General features: G+C 41.6%; 2 protein-coding genes across 6 annotated transcripts; one reads left to right on the top strand and one right to left on the bottom strand.

Moving 5' to 3' along the window:
- Positions 1-2,632: 2,632 nt before the first annotated feature.
- On the top strand, positions 2,633-10,191 carry lyl1 (LYL1 basic helix-loop-helix family member). 5 transcript variants are annotated; one of them, XM_017430428.3, is made up of 5 exons: positions 2,633-3,155; positions 3,236-3,328; positions 4,237-5,719; positions 7,625-7,722; positions 9,367-10,191. In XM_017430428.3, the coding sequence occupies exons 3-5, from the start codon at positions 4,977-4,979 to the stop codon at positions 9,861-9,863; spliced, it is 1,338 nt and encodes a 445-aa protein (XP_017285917.1). In that variant the 5' UTR covers positions 2,633-3,155; positions 3,236-3,328; positions 4,237-4,976; the 3' UTR covers positions 9,864-10,191. The 5 variants fall into 5 exon arrangements, with proteins under 5 accessions (XP_017285917.1, XP_017285918.1, XP_017285916.1 ...); XM_017430429.3 differs by having other exon boundaries at positions 3,236-3,288; XM_017430427.3 differs by lacking the exon at positions 3,236-3,328 and having other exon boundaries at positions 4,237-4,560; positions 4,709-5,719.
- A 3,656-nt stretch (positions 10,192-13,847) lies between these two features.
- Positions 13,848-22,507, bottom strand: LOC108244325. The gene is made up of 8 exons (XM_017430435.3): positions 22,228-22,507; positions 20,447-20,784; positions 20,174-20,284; positions 19,768-19,890; positions 16,584-16,947; positions 16,279-16,338; positions 15,830-16,158; positions 13,848-15,671 (listed from the first exon to the last, which is right to left on the bottom strand). Exons 2-8 carry the CDS (start codon positions 20,780-20,782, stop codon positions 14,223-14,225), a joined length of 2,772 nt encoding a protein of 923 aa, XP_017285924.1. The 5' UTR covers positions 20,783-20,784; positions 22,228-22,507; the 3' UTR covers positions 13,848-14,222.
- Positions 22,508-22,831: the final 324 nt, after the last annotated feature.

Consider the following 22,831-nt stretch of genomic DNA (forward strand, 5'->3'; position numbering starts at 1 on the left):
ACTAAATCCAACTTTCTGTAACCTGTTTAAACTCTGAACGATGACTCTGCTGTGAAATGTGTTATAGAGCTCTAACGAAGATTGGGCTTTTTCATTGGCTTTGCCAAAATCCAGCTGTATGTGTGGACATTTCTGGGACTTATTTGCAAAATTTGTCAGTGTCATATAACGTGCCATACGATGGAGCATTTCTTTGAGTTTTTCAAAAGCTGGGAAGGACAAAAATGCTGAGAGAAACAGAACAAGAACAAACAGTAAAAAGAGTTCGTCAATGCTCATTATTCATGATTCCCCATGAGCACAAGGCAGGTAATGTCAACAAAATAAAACAATTCTGCACTCACAGGTTTATCAGGATCACAGTTTGAAGAAATCTCAAGACGGGGGAAAAAAAACAACACAACAACAAGTCTTTTAAAGAGCCTCAGTAAGAGAGCATCCTCAGATCAGATTATCTTCACCAGAAGAACAGACTGTAAAGAACAGGAAAAGCTAAATCCCAAATGATTTCTTTCTGTCCCTCGAGTGGCTTTTTATATGTCAGAGGCAAATTCGCGCCGCATCTGCGAGCGCAACCGAGCCATTACAACGTTTTTCTTGCATGGCGAGGGCGGCCAACCAGAACCACAGGTGTCAGGCGCAAAAACGTGTGACAGCCAATACACGGCTCTGTCTGCACTCTTGTTTAAACAGACTCAGCCATTACTGTTTATAATGATGATGATGATGATGATGATGATGATGATGATGCCGGTAAAGATGACAAAGGACAGAAGAGAAACAATGAGCATGACGATGATGGGACAGATGACAGATTTATAGCTCACCGAACTGTTTTCTTTCTCAGGACCCTAAAGGTCAGGTAGCTGTGAAGGCTCTGATTTTTGTGCCTGGTTTGTCTAAGAAGGAAATGTTCAGCGGGGTGGGGGGAGATGGAAGGATCTCTGACCCTGAAGGTGACAGAGACGCACATTTAAAGCCGCCGATTGGGAAGAAACGAAGTGGAATAGGTTGATACAGAGGAAAACAGCTGATGGGCTCCAGGAAGGAAGTTCAGAGCTCTCGGAGAGGAAAGTTACCACGACGCTGACTCGCGTACTGGTCATTAGTGACGTGGCTGCGAGTTCTGATGTCAGAGCAAAAACAGGGACCAAAAACCTTAAGAGTTAGGCCTTTCATGAAGAAATGTGTTTAAAGTCTAACACACTGCAAAGGATTTTTCTATATTACAATGTTTCAAATGCAGCTTGTGAATGAATTTCTCCAAAATGGCCTATTATTTACGTTCATATCCCAAATAAATTCAGTTCACTTTAATGTCTCACACATTAATAGCAGAAACCAACATATTTTTGTGATATTAGTAGGTTTCCTTAAAGGAATCCATATGTCCTGCCACCTTGCCAAAGTTTTAAAGATCTTATAAGATCAAGTAGTGTTCAGCAAATGTGTTGGAGACAGCTCTCAGCTACTACCACAACAAATCTGGTGGCAAACTGTCAGAGTTAGAACAAAGTTTCTGTCTGCCAAGGTTGATTAGCTGTGGCGGCCATCTTGAGTGGGGCTGACTCAAGAAGTCAATTAGTTGTAGATCTACACCTGCTTTCTGAACGTTTCATAAAAACACATCCAGTGGTTCATGAGACACATACACACACAATTCCATGATTGCCCACGTTTCAGGGTTAGGGTATAAATAAAATATCAAATATATCACTCAGGAGAGAGGTGCTGTGACTTTTGGTTTTTGTAGCTTTTATACTGTTCAAAATATTTAATTTTTATTTACAAATATTGTCCACAAAGAAATTCATGGAGTTCTCTCCAATTCTTTCAGAAACACTGGTCTCTGAAAGCCTCAGGTACTGTCGATATTTAGCTAACATTCTGCTACTTTTATCCAGCCTTTTGATACTTTTAGCTTTTAACTAATCTGTTTCTCCTTTTAGCTTTTAGTTTTTTTTCTGCTTCTTCTTCCTTGAACAATGCAGTTTTAGCCTCTTTACTAAATTTCCTTCAGACTTCAACATTCACTCTGCATTTTTGGAGAAAATGCAATTTCTCCGGTTTTCACCATGCTGGTTAAAGAGCTGGATCTGCTTCAGGTCCTGTGAGTATCACCGTAACAAAAACATTCTGTTGGGGATTTTCCCTGATTGATAAAAGCAGATATTTTAAATGAAGATCTTCCATCAGCTGATGGTGCCATGCGTGGCTTTGTGTACGTATGCACACACACACACACACACACACACTCACACACACACTGTAGGTGAGTGAGTAAAACCCTCTGCGTGTTTGAACGCTGCACTCTCTGTTTAATACATTATGATGTAGCAGCAATGGCACACAGGTCTCTGGAAATAGTCCAATATTCCCTCCAAAGTCTGGGACTGACCATTCGGGTGCCATGTTTGTGTGTTTGCATGCATGTGTGCGTAGACGTGTGTGTGTGTGTGTGTGTGTTAGTAATGGGGGTAGAGGAGGGGTAGAGGTGGTTCCTTATCTACAGACCACAGACAGCTTTTGAGGCCCTTATCAGCAGCCACCACATTGTACGAGCACATCCTCTTGTCCAGCAGGGAGCGGAAAACTCTCCTCGCAACATGGTTCCCTTCCNCCACCTCACATTTGCCAGAGCCAGAACTCTGGCATCCAGCTTGATCATTGTGTCCTCTTGGCGAAGAAGAGGGATGGGGACAGACAGGGCGGCGAAAGGCAGAGAGGTGAAAATGACATGGGGACAGTAAGGGTGTGTGTGTGTGTGTGTGTGTGTGTGGCGGGGACAGAAGAGACCCAAACCATCTATCTGTGTCTTTGTTCAAAGGAGCAGCTTCCCACCAAAAACAAACAGCTGTGTTTGTTTCACACACAGCCTTCTCTTTTTAAATATTTGTATGAAATATTTGGATCATCTAATGGGAGTTTGAGCTTTTTTTTTTTGGAGCGGTGTCAGACAGTTCTGACCTGAGACACTGACAGACAGACACTGACAGGCTTGTATGGACTGCAAGCCACCAGAAGGAGGAGGGAAACAACATAAAGCGCCGCGCAGAGACAACATGTGCGTTCACAGATCACTTCAACTCTGACGGATTATACATGACAGACAGACAGACAGACAGACGAGAAGCTCTGGATGTCATTATGTGACTGTAAGTACTCAGAATACTTCGATTAGCTTTTATATATTCAAAATCTTTCTTTGTTTACACACTCTGTTATTTGTTTACAGCTTCAAGAAGAAATTTGAAATAAAACAGACGGTTCTGCTGACTGTACCATATGGTATGTGCAGCTCATCTGTACGGACCTTTAATACAATTAGGTAATGATAAAAATAATTCTGTTTATAACAGATAATTAGGTTAACTTGTTGTTAAAAAATTAGGATTTTTTAAAATCAAAAATAACTTTTTAACTGGACTTTAGTGAGTATGTGTTACCTTTAAAATAAATTAAACTATTAGGATTCAGCATTATGACAATTAAATAGAAATGGACAAATTAAGACAAACAAACATTGGACAAATTCAAACAGATATGCAGTAAAAACTAAAATTTTCATAAATATATTTTTAAAGCATTGAATGTTATACCAACATAGAAAAAATAACAAGATATTTACTTTAGATGGGGTTTAAAAAAAAAAAAAAGTTCAAGTATAAAATAGTTTTGCATTTGCTTTCAGAATAAGCTATCATTTATTTCTTTGTTTGTTTCTATTTAAAATATAGTTAGATATTTATCTTGTCTTTGTGCTGCTTCCCTGTCGCTTGTGTTAACCAAGATATGTTAACATCAAATTTACAAAGAGGTATTATTTAAAACTGTTTGTAAGTGTCGTCCCGAGACGTCACTGAGAAAGACGGAACTGTCCAAAATATAGTCGTGACGGCTAGAAATGGAAAAAAAAAAAAAAAAAAAAACGGGAACAACTGCGATTGCAAAATCTGAGAAAATATATGTGCTTTGAATTGCGCAGGGGGAAAACAACCAACAACTACCCTTTACTCAAAGTAGAGTCATGAAGTTCCTCAATATTCAGCGTTTTTAAGTCCCATCGAAGGTGATACATGAAAAAAAAAATTAATTTTCGTGTGCAAAACTCGACATACTGCGTACTTCTGTCTGTTTTGACCTTTCTTGCACATTACATCCTGTTTTTGCAAAAAATGTTCTCCAAATATTTTATGTATCCTGAGTGTTTTTTGTCCTTTTTCTTTTGTCTGACAGACTCTTTGATATCCATCCAGTCTTCGATGATCTGCAGCGCTTTGAGTCCTTTGACTTCTTTAGCCTCAGTCAGACACCGACAGACAGATAGACTCATACAGAGCAGCCGCTGGGGACTCATTCAAAACCTACAATTTGCCACTCAGGAAGCCCTGTAGGAAAAATACTGACATTCAGACCAAATTTAAATCGCAACACGACGGCCGCGACTACTACACGCTGGAGCCAGAATCAACAGCAAATAAATAGACTTTGTATATATGGACTGCAACACACACAATAGGGGTCAAATTTATACTACAGTTGAAACAAAAGCTATCAGAGGTGAGAGGAAAATGTGTCAGGATGTATTAAAATGAAACCTTTAGGGAGTTTTTTCATGCCTGAAACAATGAAGTAGTTTCTATGAAGACTTAAAAGCTTCTAAATGCCTGTTTGTTAGTTGTGATTTTAAATGTGTGATTTATAAAAGTGTGCAGATCTGGATAAGGAGCCAAATAAAGCTGCATCTGACACAAAAGACTTGCATGCTGACACAGGCAGAAAGAAACGCAACTGATGGATTTCAGGATCGTCAAGGGAAAACCTGAGTTTTACGTGAGGAACAATAAAAAGTCAGAAGGTTTTGCACTCAACAAGGCAAGCTTGGACATGAGCTCATTATAGGAACGAGGACACCCACACTCTGAGCGGAACAGGTGTATCACGGTGACGGGTTTCACTCCGAAGACTTCGCCATCATGATGGAGAAACTGAAACTCTCCGCTCCACCTGCCTCACCCCACGAATTACCTCGCCCTGCCTCCCCTTCCTCCTCATCTTCGTCCGCCTCTCCACCGTCCTGTGCGTCCGTGGAGCAGCACAGTCCCCTGCAGACCTCAAACTCAGCCCCCTCAAACGTTATCACAACCTCCCATCCCGGTAAATCAAGGCACACAGAGAACGTCTCCACCTCAGCTCAGCCTCCCATCATCCTGACAGCAGTGCTAAGCAACCACCAAGTCGGTACAACTGATGCGCCTGAGCCTGTCGTCATGGAGACAGAGCAGGAGAACGAGGCGGACAAACTAAGAAGTACCTCTGCTGCTCCGACAGACGGGTCGCCAAGTCTGTCCTCGCCACCTCCCCTCCTCCCAGCACCGGCCAAGACCTCCCCATGTCCTCTACCGCCTCCAACCTCCACCGCAGCCGCCCCTTCATCATCATCATCATCGTCGCCTCTCCCTCCACACATTCCAGTCATCAGCCTCGGTCACAGCAAGCCTCCCCTGCCGCTCCCCAACACCCCTCTGACTGCCCTGCACCCAATTCCCAACCTCATACACGGGCCCCTCGGGGACATCCGGCGGGGCCAACCCAGTGTTTTATCCATGGTTGGCCCCGTAAGTTCAGGATTATCTGGGGGTCCCGGAGGCCCGTCAGCTGTTCCCTCCGGGCCCCTGTTGGCTCAGCAGTACCTGCCTGCACCCCCCTTCCTCACCAGGTGAGAAAGGCTCGTATTTAAATTCATTCTTGCTCTGCACCGTGATTTTTATTCTTGCCTAAAAACATCTTGAACTCAAACACATCACACCTAGGAATTATCTTAAATCTTAAAATGGGAACATTTTGATGCCTTATAGCAATGGTATGGAAAATTTAGTTCGGATTCTGCGGAATGATCACAAACAATTAGTATCACAAGTGTTGTCATTGAACGTGAGATATAGAGTTTAACTCTGAATGGGTTGAAGAGCTGACAGATCTTTAAAAGTGACCAAGACCAACATGGATGGCTGCTGTTTGAAAACAACCCCCATTTAAAATATTTCTAAGCGGTTCATACAAATGCTACTTTATTTTCCTTTGCATTGTGGTCAGTTTCACATTTACCTAGAAGCAGCAGCTAGCTGTAGCACTTCTGGTGCAGACTGAGCTGCTTTCAGGAGAATTATCATAATATTTGTGTAATGCAACACTGACAGCAACGTAAGTTTATGAGATGGCATTTGCTTGAACCACTATATTTGTTTTAGATTAAAGCTATTTTAAAATAACAGGAATCCAAACTGCTTTGAATCAGACTGTCACTCGGGTCAAAATTAAACTCCATTTCTACAGACTGAAGTCATTCAAAGATTTATTCAGAACAGATAAGATATTATTTGTTCATAACCCTTCCACAGGACCCCACTTCAACAGATCTGAAATATCCCTCTAAAACCTAATGATCAATTATAAAAAAAAAAGTGTAACTGCGTAATTTAACTCCTATATCTTTACAAATCACAGCGCCTGCAAATTATTTCAATAGTCTCATCAAGTATCTAGTAAAATAATGTAACTGGTCAACTAATGCTAAAAGCTGCATTTTGAACACCGGAAACAAAGAAATCTGAAAGAAGTTTTAAGTATTTTAGAGTGTAGTCAAAGGGATAAGTTTGAAAACATAAAATGTCAGTCTTTATCTGATCTGATCAGACGTGAAAAGCAAACTATCAAACCTGCAATAATACTGAGACGTTAGCAGTGACGATGCCAAGTTTCTGTTTTATATGAAACCTCAACTACTGGAGTTTCATGACTTCCCATGATGACTGACAGGAGCCTGTTACGTGAAACCAACGGATGTGTGCTGTGATAAAAAAAAAAAAAAAAAAAGTATTTCTCATGCTTTGGTTGCTTCAAATGAGTTGGACCAGTGAGGGTGTTTTTCTGTGTTTCTTTTTAGAATCTGATGAAATCCCATTTAAAGCTATGTAAATGTAGCAAACAGACAAATGGCTACAATGATTGCTTTAAGTTGTTTTGGGGTCCAGAAATTAGAAGTTCCTCATTTCCTTAATCTGCAGTCTTCATTAGAACCCTCCTACACACTAAAAACAGCTGACCCAATATTGGGTCAAAACAACCCAACTTATGAGCCAACAGCTTTAACCCAGCAATAACACTTCTTAGTGGGTATTGTTCATATGGTTTCTGTTTCACAACCAACTTTTTTATACAGGACTTAAAAAAGAACTTCTTTTCACATTTTTCACAGTGGATTGATTTCTGGCTTCCCCATCTTTCATGGATGTCTTTGAATAAGACTATGTTCCTCATTACTTTAAGCTAAAGCAGCAGAAAACTGATATGTTTTATCTTCCTTTGACGAAAAATCATGTCATTTCTTTAGAGCAGAGTGTGGAGGGTGCTCAGCTGAACTTCTAAAGGCACATTAAATCACAGTTATCAATCTTTACCATCCTCTAGTGTTTCCAAAAGACCCTAAATATCTATTTTCCTAAAGTAGCAGCACCTAATAGTGCTAATAGTAAAGAAGATGCAGGAACATGGCTTGTTTTCGACATTATAGTTGTTTCTCTTAATTTCTAATGTTTTTTTTGTTTGTTTTTTTTATCTCTAGTTCCTACCTGGGACCTTCAGGAGGAAACTTCGGTGTCATCAACAACAGCCGCTTAAAGAGAAGGCCGTCATCACACTTCGAGATGGAGATCAACGACTGTGAGTTTCTGGGAGGGAAAAAATATATAAACGATCAATACTGATACAGTCACAGTAATTGTTTGCATTTTTCAAACTTTGTTGCAAAACTTAGCTTTCACAGCACTGACATGGAGGCTGATATTTAAATTGTAATTAACACATACAGTCATGGGAAAAAGAAAGCACATCCTTTTTCAATTCTAGGGTTTTATCAGGACTTATCAGGACTACACCAGGTTCTAAAATTAGGTGTGAAATTAAGTTGGGCACGTCCCACTGGGAGGAGGCCCAGAGGAAGACCCAGGACACAATGGAGGGACTATGTTTTTCGGATGGCCTGGGAACGCCTTGGGATTCCCCTGGAGGAGCTGGTCCAAGTGGCTGGGGAAGTCTGGGTTTCCCTGTTTAGGCTGCTGCCCCCGCGACTCAACCCTGGTTAAGTGGAAGAAGATGGATGGATGGATGGATGGATGGATGGATGGATGGATGGATGGATGGATGGATGGATGGATGGATGGATGGATGGATGGATGGATGGATGGATGGATGGATGGATGGATGGATGGATGGATGGATGGATGGATGGATGGATGGATGGATTGGTGGATGGATGGATGGATGGATTGGTGGATGGATGATGGATGGATGGATGGATGGATGGATGGATGGATTAAGTACACCATTGCTGCTCTGGAGCGTACAGGTGTGTGTAAGCACAATGCCAAGGAGGAAACACTAATAATGACCTTACAGAAGCAGCTGTTTCTAGCTGTCAATCTGACAGGCCATTTCCAAACTATCTGGACTTCATCTTTCTATAGAGAGGAAGATTATTCACAAGTGGAAATCCGTTAAGACAGCTGACAGTCTTCCCCAAAATGGACATCCTAGCAAATTCACCTGAAGGTGCCAGGAGAACATGGCAGCACAACTCAGGTTTATAAAGTTTCATCTGAATGAACCACAAGATGTCTGGAACATTACCCTTTCCACAGATGTGACCAAAGTACAGATGTTTACCCATAATGCACAGCACTATGTTGGGCAAAATCTGCGGCCACAGGACCTGGGCTCCTTGCAGTCCTTGAGTCGACCCTGAACTCCTCTGGAGACCAAAGAATCTTCAGATACTTCATGGACTTAGTTTTTTCCATTTGGCTTCATTTTGTTTAATAAATGCTGACACAGTGGAATCTGTTGTGTGACTTTGTATACATGACATTATGTTTATGTAATTGTAGAATCTGGTAAAGACCAGAACTTTATTTTTATATTATGTCCAGATGCAAAATAACCCTAGAATTGAAAGTGGACGGACTTTCTTTTTCCCATGAATGCAATCTGTTTGTTTGGTTTCTTTTCTTTTCTTTTAAGGCAAACTTCATATAATTAAATTTTTTGCTTTTCTTTATTTGATTCCCATTACCATCTCTTTCTGGTGAATAGGTAAATGTATAAGAGAAAATATCAAAATTGTTCAAATTTAAAGAGGAAAGTGTACTTGTCGAGTCTAATTTCTGACGTGGTAAATGAATGCTCCTTTTTGCAAGATTTGCAGAAAAATGCACTCATTTGTCGTTTTAAACCAATAGGAGGAGAGATTTTATCCACCTGTTCTCTACAGTTTCGTGCATTCACATAGTGCTTATGTGTTCCAACCAGGCCCTCCTCAGAAACTTGCCCGCCGTGTCTTCACCAACAGCCGGGAGCGCTGGCGCCAGCAAAACGTGAACGGGGCCTTCTCTGAGCTGAGAAAACTGATCCCAACGCACCCGCCCGACAAGAAGCTCAGCAAGAACGAAATCCTCCGCCTGGCTGTCAAGTACATCAACTTCCTGGTCACTCTGCTCAACGACCAGGCCCAGGACAAGAGCAGGGACTCGGGCGAGGACGACGCCGAGGACGGGTTGGATGGGAAAAGACAGAAGTCTCTTTATCAGCGTGAGACGCTTGCAACGTCCCGCCCCGCCGCGGTGACGGCCCACAGAGACTCGGCTGACTCGGTCATCGCCCTGGCCAACTCCCCAGCAACATCAAGCTGCTATGGAGACACGGACAGCGAGGAGAGCTTTGGGGCTAAGACCTCTGTGGTGACCCATGGCATTATGGGAAAGGTCAAGGGTCAGATAAGGATGGTCGCTGGAAATGACGAGCGGTGACGCCTGTGGACAGCAAACAAAGAGCCGAGCAGCCAGACGTCACCCCGACGGACTGGAAGATAAAAGGAGTCTGAGGAGGACGAGCGTCTCCTCCTTCAGTCGTCTGGTGTTTCAAGAGCAGTTTACAAATGATGTGAATGAAAGCTGGACTTTGGGTTTGGTTTGTGATTTTTAAACACTTTGTGTGTTTGTTTTTTTTTGTTGTTGTTTTTTCCAGGAATGTGTGAGCAGTGAGTGTGAGATTCTGAGCAATAATAAAACACATGACTATGCTTTGGGGCAGGGTGAGGCATGAAAACATCAATAAATCTATTTAAAAAAAAATCAATCCAATGAATCATTCTGTTTTTTCCACTTACGGTTACACCATAGACTGCAAATATTACTAATCAAGTGCTTCCGCTTACAGGTTCTGTTCAGAGGTTCAGATTTATTTGTTCCATGGAACTCATAAAAAGAAAAGAAAATATACTGGTACGTTTGCATCTAAATATTCTGTAACGCCTCAGTAGAGTTATGGTCGCCTGTGGAGCCACATACTTCGCAGCACAAACAGGGAAACTGATGGAATTTAGGTGCCGTACTTAAAGTTTTCCTGGGCTGATTTTGAAGAAACAGGGCCAATGCACCCCCCTCCCGACATTGTGACACACTTGTAGTCTGCTCTTCCCTATTTGACATCCTCTTAAAGACTGCTCACTGTCAGCACGATTTCACAACTCATCCAAATGTTTTGCTGCTCTCAGTTCAGGAAACCTTTTTTTGTTTGCTGTTGTTTCCCTAAAGCGTTTAGGAAATTGTAATCTCAGTTTGAGATGACTTAAAGCAACAATCGTTATGATCCAAAAAGGGTTAGATCTGATTATTACAGATGGAAAGTCCTTCTATTAAACTATATATTTAGTTTAAATAAAACTGTCAGTCACAACGCACATTTCAGTAAATTTAAAAAGATTAAATTTGCAAGACAAAAGTCAACTCATCTTTCAGAGGTCAGATTGGTAATGGGGATTTAAAAAGAAATGAAGCAACGAAAATAATTTGTGATTTGACACAAGGAGGCTGGGCATAACTGCTCTGACATTTCAACGACATTTCATAAGGTTTTTGTGTATTTTCTTCCTGTGCAGCTCTTTAGGGAGAGGTGTAATTAGTCAAAAGTAATTTATAGAGGACATCTCAGATGTCTTCGAAAACAAAAAGTATAAATAGAAAAAGAAGTTTTGAGAATTTATGAAAGCCGAGATGCTGCAGAAGCTGTTGCGTGCACTTTGCACATGTGCCAGCAACTAAATGGGTTTCCTACAGATGTAGCGAAAGATTTATGAGCAACAGTTTTTTGGGCGTGCGGTTGGGTTTGAGGAAGGTCAGGATGGATGTGGGATGCGGTTGAAGATGGGGTTCAGCGTGGCGGGGGAAAGTGAAAACCTGCGGGCGAAGGTTCAGCTGTGGGCCTTGCTGCTGGGCTCTGTCAAGTGGCCAGGAAGCAGCTACAGTTAGTGCTGTCGTTGAAGCCCAACGAGTTTCCTGAAGGAATGGGGATGGCTGTGCGGGGCAGCAAGGACCAAATGAAAGAAAGCAAGAAAAAAAAAAAAAAAAAAACAGGCACCAGGATACTTTTGGACCCCTTGTGCACCCAGTTTCAGGATAACACAACAGGAAGAGCTGCTTTCACAACACTGCTGTGCTGCGCCAAGCTGCTCTCCTCCCTCCCTCCGCTTTGTTCGGTCTGAGGAATGGAAAACAAGAGTTCAAATGTGAAAACCTATTTAATGTAGGTTAGCAGTTCTGGTTACAAGCTTATACACAGATCTGAGATAAACACGCAAACTAGTCAAACCCCAAACCCTACCCTGGTTGAATGTTGAAGTTCAAGATGGTTTGATACGCTCTTAGCTGAGAACAGTACCAGATACTGTGATTTTGGCTCCTCTTTTGTCTGGATCACAGTTCTGAAATAATCCAACTTCCTTGCTATTTTGCATTTCTGTCTCCTACCAGGTCCTATAGAAGCTACACTCATCATCCACTACAGCTTGCCAAGAGGTTCTCCAGTTCTTCTTCATCAGGTGCTGTCAGGCAAAACCCTCGCATCACCTTTTGCATCAACCAGTTCTTCTGGTCAGCATTAACATGTGGGGCGACTGTGGCTCAATGTGTAGAGTAGTTGTTTTATAATCAGGTTTGATTCTAGCTTCCTTCTGTCACGTGTGAATGTGCTCCTGGGCAAGGAACTTAACCTCAAGTTGCCTACTGATCTGCGTATCAGTGTTTAAATGGGTGAATGGGACTCTAGTGTAAAGTGCTTTGAGTGGTCAAAATGTCTGGGAAAGTGCTATATAAGTTCAGTCCATTTAACATCAGTCTGCGCTCTTACGAATATCCGATAAAACGTTTCAATAAGAGCTTGTGACATCAAGCAAGATGCTCTGTAAGTGAAGTAATCCTTAAAGAATTGGTATTAATGGGGCTTTTTCTTTACCCAAACAATCAGTACATCTATAAGCTAGAAAACATCCGCCAAGTCCACACTCACTGTCTGCTTAGATTACTACTCGCTATAGGGATCTTTATTATATCAGTTTCTTTAAAAAAAAAAATCCTGAATCCGACTCCTGATCCAGATCACCACCAAAATGTAATCACTTGTTCCTTGTACCATGTTTGACTTTCCCTGAACATTTAAAGAAAATCTGTTCATAATTTTTGGAGTAATCTTGTGCACAGACAAACAAACGCTACTGAAAACATAACCTCCTTAGCGGAGGTAACAATAAAGCCTTTAAGCTGTCTGTTCATGAGACTGACCGATACGCAGCCAAAATACAACCTTTGACCACACAGAGTGACTTTATTTTATAAGAAAGATGTTGTTTCATTTACTGAAAATTAGCATTTTTGGAGGTGGATCATTTTTGCTCAAAAGGGACTCGTTGCAGTTTTGTTATTGCAGCCACCATGAGATTCGAGCACTCATGAAATTGCCTGAGTTTGTCTGTCTGTTAGCAAAATATCTCACAAAATGCTGGACAGATTTGAATGAAGGTCTCAGAGAGTAATCCTTGGATGTACATCTACACCTGAAGTTTTGGAGTCAAATTCAACATGACCGCCACAGCTTATGGACATTAGCCAAAACTAGCTATACCAGCTTTAAGCACACTGAGCTAAGACTTGATGTGGTAGTAGCTGAGAGTCATTCACACCACATACTCCGAACATGAGATGTCTGGATATCGCATAAGATTGTGCATAAAGTTATTTTCAAGGCCTGATTAAATCATTTTTTTTAAACAAACGATTATAATAATCTAAAACTGTGGGATGAAAGGAGGTGGGTAATGCAAATTTCATTTATTTTAACTACAATCAGTGGTTCCTCTACCACATTTTGAGAACCATGGATGTAGATAAATTTACGTTACCACTGTTGACTGATGTTGTCATGAAAAAAAAATTAAGTGAGAACGGCATTGAATTTCATTTTAAGGTTTGAGTTTTCTTGAAAGAAAGATGAGACGACTCCTCAATAATACAGTTGTGAAAAATCTTGTCTAAGAAAACTAAACCTTCAAATGTTGGTTTTGACAGCTGGGGTGGTAACCTTCTCTCCTCCTGATACAGGGGGCCAACAAGGTCAAACATGCCAGCCTGGGACTCGGAGATAAAATGTTCTTGCCTCCACCCCGTGCCCTCCAACCCAGAGAAATACCAGACCGCTGGTTCAGTTTCATTTGGCAAGCACAGACTAATCTGCACAGCACGTTGGAGCGCCACATTCAGCAGGTTTGCAGCCGCTAAGGCAGCTGAAACGAGCTGACAAGGACGCCGCTTTTAAAATGTTGCGCAAACACCGAGGCAGCTTGTTATTGCCACATGCTTCACACTTTGGAGGCAAATGGTAATAATTGCATAATGCTGGGCCTTTCAAATGAGGAACAAAAGATTACAGGATCATAAAAAAAAGAGAGTCAAGAGACAATATGCTTTGCATGTTTTAATAAAATACCTCTGCTTAAATTTACAGCTTTTGCTTTTTTTTGCAACAGTATACAAGACAAACAAATACTTTTAAATTTATGACTACAATCAATTTCACTAAACTCAGTTACTACAATATGACATCATTTCATATAGAATACCCTCAAACATTATACGGGGATCATTCATCCTCATTTATCAGATTCTGGTTTTGTGGAATTAAAATGAAGTTGAAATTAATGTGTGAACAAGTATTAGAAATATATTGATGGGGGGGGAGTGTGTGCATTTCAGAGAAAACCGCTCTTGTATTCCATATTGTGATGATACACAAGAAATATGGTTCATCTACATTTTATACAAGCTGCTTTCAGTCTTTCATTCAGTTTTCATGCTTTTCCCTTCTTTCATCATTGGAGCAATGCTGTTTACCATTTTCTCATTGCTTCTCGTTTCCTCTGAAGCGTTTTTGGCGCCAAATTTACGCCTGCCCACCTCAGTTACTGCAGATCCAGCAGCCGCCCCGACAGCTCCACCAATCACCCCCGCTAAAATCACACCGAGCACCAGACCCAGAATGGCGCCCCCAATCACTACCGTAGGCACCTGTTTTGCCGTGGTACCGATTTTCTCCCACACGGAGCTCTCTGCCACCATTTTTGCGCCGGCTTTTGCCCCGGAGCCCACCTTGCCCCACACGGGACTCTGCGCCACCTTCTTGGCGCCAGCGCCGATCCCAGAACCAACTCTCATGGAGCTCTCCGCCACCAGTTTAGCTCCAGTTTTAGTGCCAGAACCTACTTTCCCCCACACGGGACTTTGAACCAAACTCTTCGTGTTTGATCGAACTTTCTCCCACACTGGACTTGACGCCACCGTTTTCGCTCCAGAGCCCACCCACAAAGAACCATCCACCACCACCTTGGGGACCCGACCTCCCACAGCTTTGGAGACTTCTCCTGCAGTAGCTCCCATCTTTCCCCACACAGAACTGTCGATCACCATCTTCTGGACGTTTTGTGCGCCGCCACCGACTTTTCCCCACACCGGACTGTTTTTCATCTTCTTTGCTCCCTCTCCGACCCACACTGAGCTTTCTGCCAACAGTTTGGGGAAATTCTTCGCACCGGACTCCATTTTCTCCATAATGGAGCGGAGAAGCGACGGAGACATGCTGGAAAGCGTAATAGGAGGGATGCTCTCGATGTTCATTTTGCTGACACTCATCTCTGCTTCATCCCTCATTTCCTCATCTTCTTCTACTTGAGGCAGCAGCTGCCTGTCAGACCTGAGCTGTCCAACACCTACCGCTTGTTCCTGCCTGATGTTTAGGCCCCTTCTCTCCTGTGTCATCTCTAATTGCCTCTGTCTCACTCTGGTCTCTGCTTCCTGAAAAGCAGGACAGGAGTAACACTGTCCTCCAGCCTCCTTCACCGTCTGCTCCACCTTCTCTAGCAGCTCGGCCACATTCTTCTTCTCCACAATGTGATACCTGTCCCCACATTTTTCGACAAGCTTTATCAGATCCCCCCGCTGGCTGGCGATGTATTCCTCCACGGTTTTGTTTCCCGCTTTCCCGCTTTCCCTCAGTCGATCAGTGTAAGTAAAGAGGACCAGAGTGTGTTTCTTGATCGAATCTGGGCCAAATACGTTCTCCAGGACCGCAAGGGCCTGCAGCTCGGTCTTGGCAGGCTGGTCCAATGGGACGCACAGGAGGAAGGCGTGAGGCCCGGGACTGGATAAAGCAACGCAGGAGGAGATCTGAGCTCGCACCTCATCTGGAGTCTGCTCCGAGTTGAACCAATCAGGGGTGTCCACCAAAGCCACCTGCAGGTGAGAGAAAAAAAAACCAACACATATGATTATAACTAAATAAAATACTTTAGGACAACACACAAAAAATATGAAAAGCACAGGACCTTTTGAGCCTTTGTTTGGGCAACATCTTGTGAGATAATCTGTAAAACAAAGTTGTGAACACAAACCCTTTTTCCTTCAACATCTGCCTTCTTCTTCTCACATTTCTGGGTGATTGCTTTGAAGCTGTCTGAATAGGACTCAAACGCCTGCTGTCCAAGAATGAAGTTTCCTGCTGCACTTTTTCCTGCTCCAGAACGCCCAAGCAGCACCAGGCGAAGCTCCGGGGACGACGGGGACAAATGGGAGGATGACGGGGGTGAAGAGGATGATGGCAGCGAAGGAGAGGCGGCAAAGGTTGGTGAGGAGGAGAAAGAAGAGAAGACGGGTGAATGAAGAGACGAGGTCGGGGACGTCTCGGGCGTTCCCTCCTCGAAGCTGTTGATTCTGTGGTGTACTGAAAGTCATCAGGAAAAAAAAAAAGGAATAAAATATTAATTATTATCTCTGTCAACAATCATAGAAGTAAATGGGCTAAAAAAAGTGACACATTAGACAATAAAGTCCTGCAACTTACAAGTAGAAATCATTTTTGGCGTGGATTTGGACTCAGAAATTTGTGAGAGTATAGCTCCATCTAGAGGGAGGAACCAGAAACAGTTTTTGACACTTTAACCTTTTACCCCCACTGCCAAGTGAGCTCATATGGCTGTTTTAGTTTGCTTGTTTATCTGCTCATATAAATGTTACCATAACTTAATATTTACCCTCATGATTTTATTATTATTTTAACCCTGTCTAGGTGAATGTGCATTGCTTCAAACATACTGTAAAGACGCAGTAAAAACTGGGACGCAGGGCTCGTTTAGAGTCACTATTTACCTGCATTCAGCCTGAAACTGGGCGTCCTGGTTAACTGCCTGTCATCTCGTGATGGAGACTGTTGCTCTGGGGCTGGAGCTGAATGAAGCCCATTAGTCACCGTGGTCTCAAACACACTTCCGTCCAGTTCATCTTGTTCTTCTCTCCTCCTCCTCCTCTCCAAGATGCCGATGGACTCCTCCTCGCTGTAGAGGGTTTCCGTGTTTGAGAAGGTCCTCGTTGAGACCGGCTTCTTCTTCTCCTCCTTCTGAGCTTGGTAACTTTCCATCAGCTCTCGCTTTCGTTCCCTCACCCGTCTGTCCAGCTCTCTCTCCTGGGCTGTTTTCATGTAGTATACCCCGTTTTTCTGCACCATACTCTCCACCTATTGAGAAATAAATAATTACTAGAATCTAAAAAACAAACAAAAATGTAATTTAAATCATAGCAGTATTGGGTTGAAGTTCTTGTGTTGGGATGTAACCGTATATGACTATTTTATTTACTCAATATGAGACATTTCTGATCAGACTGGTCAGCTGGTGCATGCACGTTTTCCAGAAGAAAAGTATTTTACCATGAACAGCCAGGTTGACATATTCATGAATTCAGAAGAGATTTAAAAACAAAACTTCAGAACATGCACTCATTAAACACTGTTGGTCAAACTGGGACATGATGGTTAATCATTGCATTTACATCCAGATATACGGGCCACCAATATGTTTCAAACTAACTTTTATTATTGCTTTTTTAAATTTTCAATTCAACCCAGGCTTGAGTGACAAATGGAATGTGTCTTTCTCATGAGGATAAAACCTCCTTGGACGTTTTTAAATAATGTAGCTTTGAAGAAAAGTTGGGTTGTGGAACAAAAGTAGTCTAGACTATAAAACTATACCAGCAAGTGGGCGAACAGCTGGACAGAGCAGAGGGCTGCGCTACAAAGCAAGATTTACAGCTGAGTCAGCTTGTTGTGGTAAAAGTCAGCCTGGCTAGAGCCCTGTGATCACCATGGTAACAGAGGCTCAACTCATCACCTGCTCTGGAGCAGTAATGAGTTTGGGCTTAAACTTTTTCCCTTATGGTATCCTTGGTAACAAAACAAGAAACTGAAGCAACATTTATAGGTCACCATATGTTGTACCTTGTGCTGTAACGTTTTAAAGAAATGACACAAAATTAAAAATTCTACTATCACAAAAAACAGCCAGCACACCCCATTTAGAGGTTTATCACATGTCATTTTAATTCCTTCCAGGGATATTTTTCATTTAAATAGGCCTATCTAAATTATGGATTCCAATCTTAAGTAAAAAATCATCCAGTTTGACTAGAACTCCATCTATAAACTTGGATAATTTGCATCATATATATTAAAGATATGCTTGGAAAATTAAGTATGCTCACTCCTCTATATGCCATACTTTGAACTGTGAAAAGCTGCCGTTAGACTACAGTAAGAGAAAACAAGAGTTACGCCATTGGTACATAATACGCCCATCAGTAAATTGTCAACAATTAAAACCCAAAGCATGAATTCACACACAGGATTCACACAACAATCCTGAATACGTGTCTGTTAAGTATGTATATATGACTGTGGTGGGGTGAAAGGTCAGTTTCACTGGTTATGATGTTGTCCATGGTATAAACAGACAAACAGTTCAATTAAAGAACATATGAAGGTGAAAGCGCAGCTATCAGCAGCAATGTGAAGAACCTACCTGTTGATGACTACCAGCCTATCCAAACCAGTTTATGGTCAGAGTAGCTGATTTTATCACTCGAGATTTCTTTGGTGGTCTTAATAACGGGAGACTGCGATGAAGTGAAGATTCACACAACCTACCGGCTTCTTTAGGTAGATCATTATTGTATTGTAACTATTTGACTTTTTATTATGAATGTGGATGTTTTTGTACAGTGCCCTGAGATGACTTGTTGTAAATTGGCACTATATAAATAAACTGAACTGAACCAAATAAAAATAAGATCCAATGTGGAGCCATAGTCTGATAACATTTTCTATTCTAAACATTTGTGGAATTAAACCATGGACAAGTTACTGTGGACTGTCTTATAGATGGACAGATAGGGACAATCTAGGGAACAATTTCTATGTTAATCAAACAACAAGCTGGAGCACAGGCAAGGTTTTAATAAAGGGGTCACCTGTGACCTTCAGCTTTGATGGTTTGACCTTGAAATCAATAGGGATCATCCTTGACCCATGAGGTGTCCAGCTCTTCAGTTTGACATTTCTATGTTAAAGGATTATCAATTTAGAGCTCGGACAAGAAAATGTTTGCAGACAGATGGACAAACAGACAGCTCCATACCATATTACATACATGACCAGAACTGAGAGCCCACTCACGGGCCACCTCTCTGCCTCTCCAGATAAATACAAACCCACACACAATAAAATGAGACGTTACTGTGGCCAATAAAGCAACGAGTCTGAGATGCCTTTAGATGTGCGGGGCTGCACGTGAACCAAGCTAAGCATTAATAAATGTTTCCTGTTGCCCAGCCACGGTGCATAAATACCAACGTGCCATGCACAGACTCAGAAATAGATGATTCATGTAGAGAAACCATAACCAATCAGCCTGGGCTTTTGGGCAAATATATTCATTTTTAGGATCTTAGTGCTTGATTCAAAAACATATATATTTTTAAAGATTTCTTTTGCCTTGGAATCCAGCAGTATTCAGAAAACATTCAGGACATTCAGGCTTGTTAAAAACACTTCAAATTCAGTGTGACCTCAACTGAAAATTTGCATATTTTCTTGCAACTTTGAGTTACCAGCAGTTGCAGCTCAGTGAGATACTGGCTTAAAGAAAAATGTCAGTCCATTGCAGACTGTAAAATTATAGCCGCAAGTCTTTTTTTAGACCTAGACGAACAGATAAGATCTGAATCCTAAACTTTCACATTTGATAACAATGTGTTTCAACCAACTGCTGACAGAGAGACACGTAAATGAATTTTTTTGTGCTTTTGCTGCTGGTAATAATGTGGTTATTGTTTCCCAAACGAGTTCTGCATGCAGCTGGGTGTGAGTTTCAGTTTGTGAAAGAAAACAGTCCTGAGAAACATAGCACGCATTCTCAGCGGCTGACTGGTTCAGCTGTGAGGCACAGGAATGTCTGCGTTGACAAGATTCTAGAAATAATTTTCCGTTTCGAGAGCTTACCTTCTCCAGCAGCTCCTGAACCTGCGTTCTTTCCTGTCGCTGACGATTATTGAAGACGTGGTATCCCCCTCCACAGCACTCAATCATCTGCCTCAGGCCTGGGTGTTCTTTCTGCAGGTATTCCTGTGGAACGGCAATTTGATCAGAGTTCGTTTTTTTATGTTTGAGAGACTGCGTATGACCTCTTAAAACACACAGGTGAGAAAATACAGCAAGAATGTATGGATGGCGGAAGAAGGAAGCAGATAAAAACAATCAAAGAGAAGAAAGAAAAGCTTTTCACAGTCTATAATCATAAATAGACAGGAAGTTTTACTGATAAGCTCATTTTCTAGCTTTCCCTTTCACATTTTGGGTCAGGAATGACATCCCAGACACAAAAAACCCCACCAGAAACAAACTCTACCTCGGCTGTTCTTCCCATTAGGTAGTCGCCACATGTCAGCAGCACCAGGGTGTGATCCAGAATCTCCTTTCCAAACAACTCTTCCAACTCTGCAGGAACACGACCGTCCATCTGGGTAAACAAAAAAACAAAACAGGAGCATAAGAGGTCAATAGCTACAATTTTATGGATGACACTGACTATTTGATAAAGTGTTTATTTACTGCACACTTTCCTGAATGTAGCCTGATAATAATGTTTTTGAAAAACCGATTTCAGTGGCAGGTGACAAACCTCCGTAAACTGGTTGACAGGCACCAGCAGCAGAACGGCGTGCAGGCCCGGCTCTACCAGAGTCATCGCCTGCTGCGTCTCCTTCCTGACACTGTCCTCCATTTTGCTGCCGCTCCAGTACCATCTTGGAGCCTCCACCAGGGTCACGCTCCTGCCCTCGCTGTGGCCCCGCCGCAGGCTGCAGCTCCGGGAGTCTTGGGCAGTAGACGCGAGGGACACCTGGCCCAGGACGGTGTCCGCTGACAACGTCTTCCCACATCCAATGTTTCCCAAAAGAAGCACCTTCAGTTCTGAGGCCGAGGACCTGCTGGAGTTTCTTCTCAGATGTTCACTCATACCTGAAACAGGAGGAGCGGAGGAGTCACATGGGCTACTTGGTATTAAAACTAGATTCTTGAACCCTCTCTTGATAATAAACTTAGGGCCTGTGGGCCAGATATGGTCCTTGTTGTATACATATCTGGTCTGCAATATAATATTTTGAATAAATTGAAGCTAGCCTGTCGGTGACAGATCAAGTCTCTGTTGCTCCTCAAAAACGAAGCATAATCAGTGCAAACTTATCATGCATTTAATATACTTTGAAGCTGAGAAAATGCAGTTTTAAGTCAGGTTTTTCAGTAATTTTGATGTAGAAAGTACAACAAAGAGCGCCCAAATGGGACCAATCAAACTTTTGATGTGTATCAAAGAAATTAAATTGATGTTTTTTTTCAGTTTTGTCTTCTTATTTCACAATAAAATGTTTGGATTTTTATTGAGGCATTTTTTAAACTGCCAATAAATATATGTATTTTTTCCATTAGTCAAGTGATTTTTGTTCTAAATTCTTTATATTATGTATGTGTATGTATGCATGAATATAATACATCTTTCTATTTTAATAAATAGACATATTATGCCTGAAAATCTAGCTCAATCTGTATATCTTTGTCAATAAATAGTGTCCAAGCTTAGTCAATGTTTATTGACCAATAAATACATTTTTTTCCCCTCCCACATAAGTTTGACATCCATGTTCTACAAAAATGTAGTTCAAAGGAGTGATGCCATTAAGAGAGCTAAACAAATAACAAGAAAAGGTTTAAAAATATAGTTTTACAACCAAAAAAAAACAACTTTCAAATAAATATTCATCAAGTTTTTCATTTGACCACGTCCCAATTATGTATAACTTTTTGCTTTAATCTGCAGTACTTTTAACTGTGATCCATGTGCTAATGAGAAAAACAAACAGGTACCAGTCTCTCAACTTGTTCATTTAAGTGGAAAACCACATCCCTCAGACTGTTTGATTAACCACACCTTGCAAATCCAGTTGAGCTACATTCAGTCATTCTGCCCACGCTTCCACAATACATTTAGAATAATATTTAAACAATCACATAACATGAGCTGCAAAAGCTGACAAAAATAAAAAGTAAAAAAAAAAAAACGATCACACAAGTTGACTGTGACAGCAAACATGAACTGACACATCAGTGCAGAAAGTCATAAACGTATTTTAAACTGAAGAGAACATTAAAATACAGATGACTTAAAATAAAGATATACAAAATGACAGTTTGGTAAATGCTGACTTAATGCTAAAACCACTTCCTCTGCATGTTACACATCAGTTTACTCAATGCAACAAACCACCAATAAAACCAAAAGACTTGTGAACCTCACTAATCAACACTTAGCTGCTACAGAAAAAAGAAAAACCTAACACAGAGATTATAAAATCAATCATTCTCTAAAAATAAATGCATCATATATACAACATAAAACATACTTACTTGTGTGCTTGAGGCTTACGAAGTTGCATTAACGTCTCAGTTTCTTCAGCTGTGTCTAAATCATGTCTCCCTTCCACGCAGCTTCGGCACACGTCGCTTCCTGATCGACGACTGAAAAAGGTGCCAGCTCAGGTGAGAGTTACCCATCTCACCACTCCCATCTCCGACCGCACACGAATGAGCATATATGTGTGGATATTTGCACGCAACAGGTTTGTCTGTCTGCAGGGAGTTGAGCATTCCAAAACGAGGTGGAAGTAGGTATAACCAGCCACGCATATGAATCACTCAGACTGTGTGAGGTTTTTTTTTTGGTGTTTTGTTTTAATCTGCCGCACCCATGAAGAGTCAGAATGTCAAAATAAAGGTGTCCTTCAGGGCTTAAAGGAGAAAAGCTGGTTAACCAAGTGTAAATATGCTTCTGTCAGTGCAGTTTAAAGCCGAGGCACCTCACAGATGACAAATTTACAACATTTAGAGACGACAAACCAGGTTTGCTTGTGTTGTGTGATAATCAAATGGAGAGTCATGGAAAAATACTTTGAATTTTTGTTTTGAATACTGTCTGAAAAGCTGGAGGCATATTTCACCCCCCCCCCCTCCA

This window comes from Kryptolebias marmoratus, linkage group LG3 (genome assembly GCF_001649575.2).
Source record: "Kryptolebias marmoratus isolate JLee-2015 linkage group LG3, ASM164957v2, whole genome shotgun sequence".
Classification (NCBI taxonomy): domain Eukaryota; kingdom Metazoa; phylum Chordata; class Actinopteri; order Cyprinodontiformes; family Rivulidae; genus Kryptolebias; species Kryptolebias marmoratus.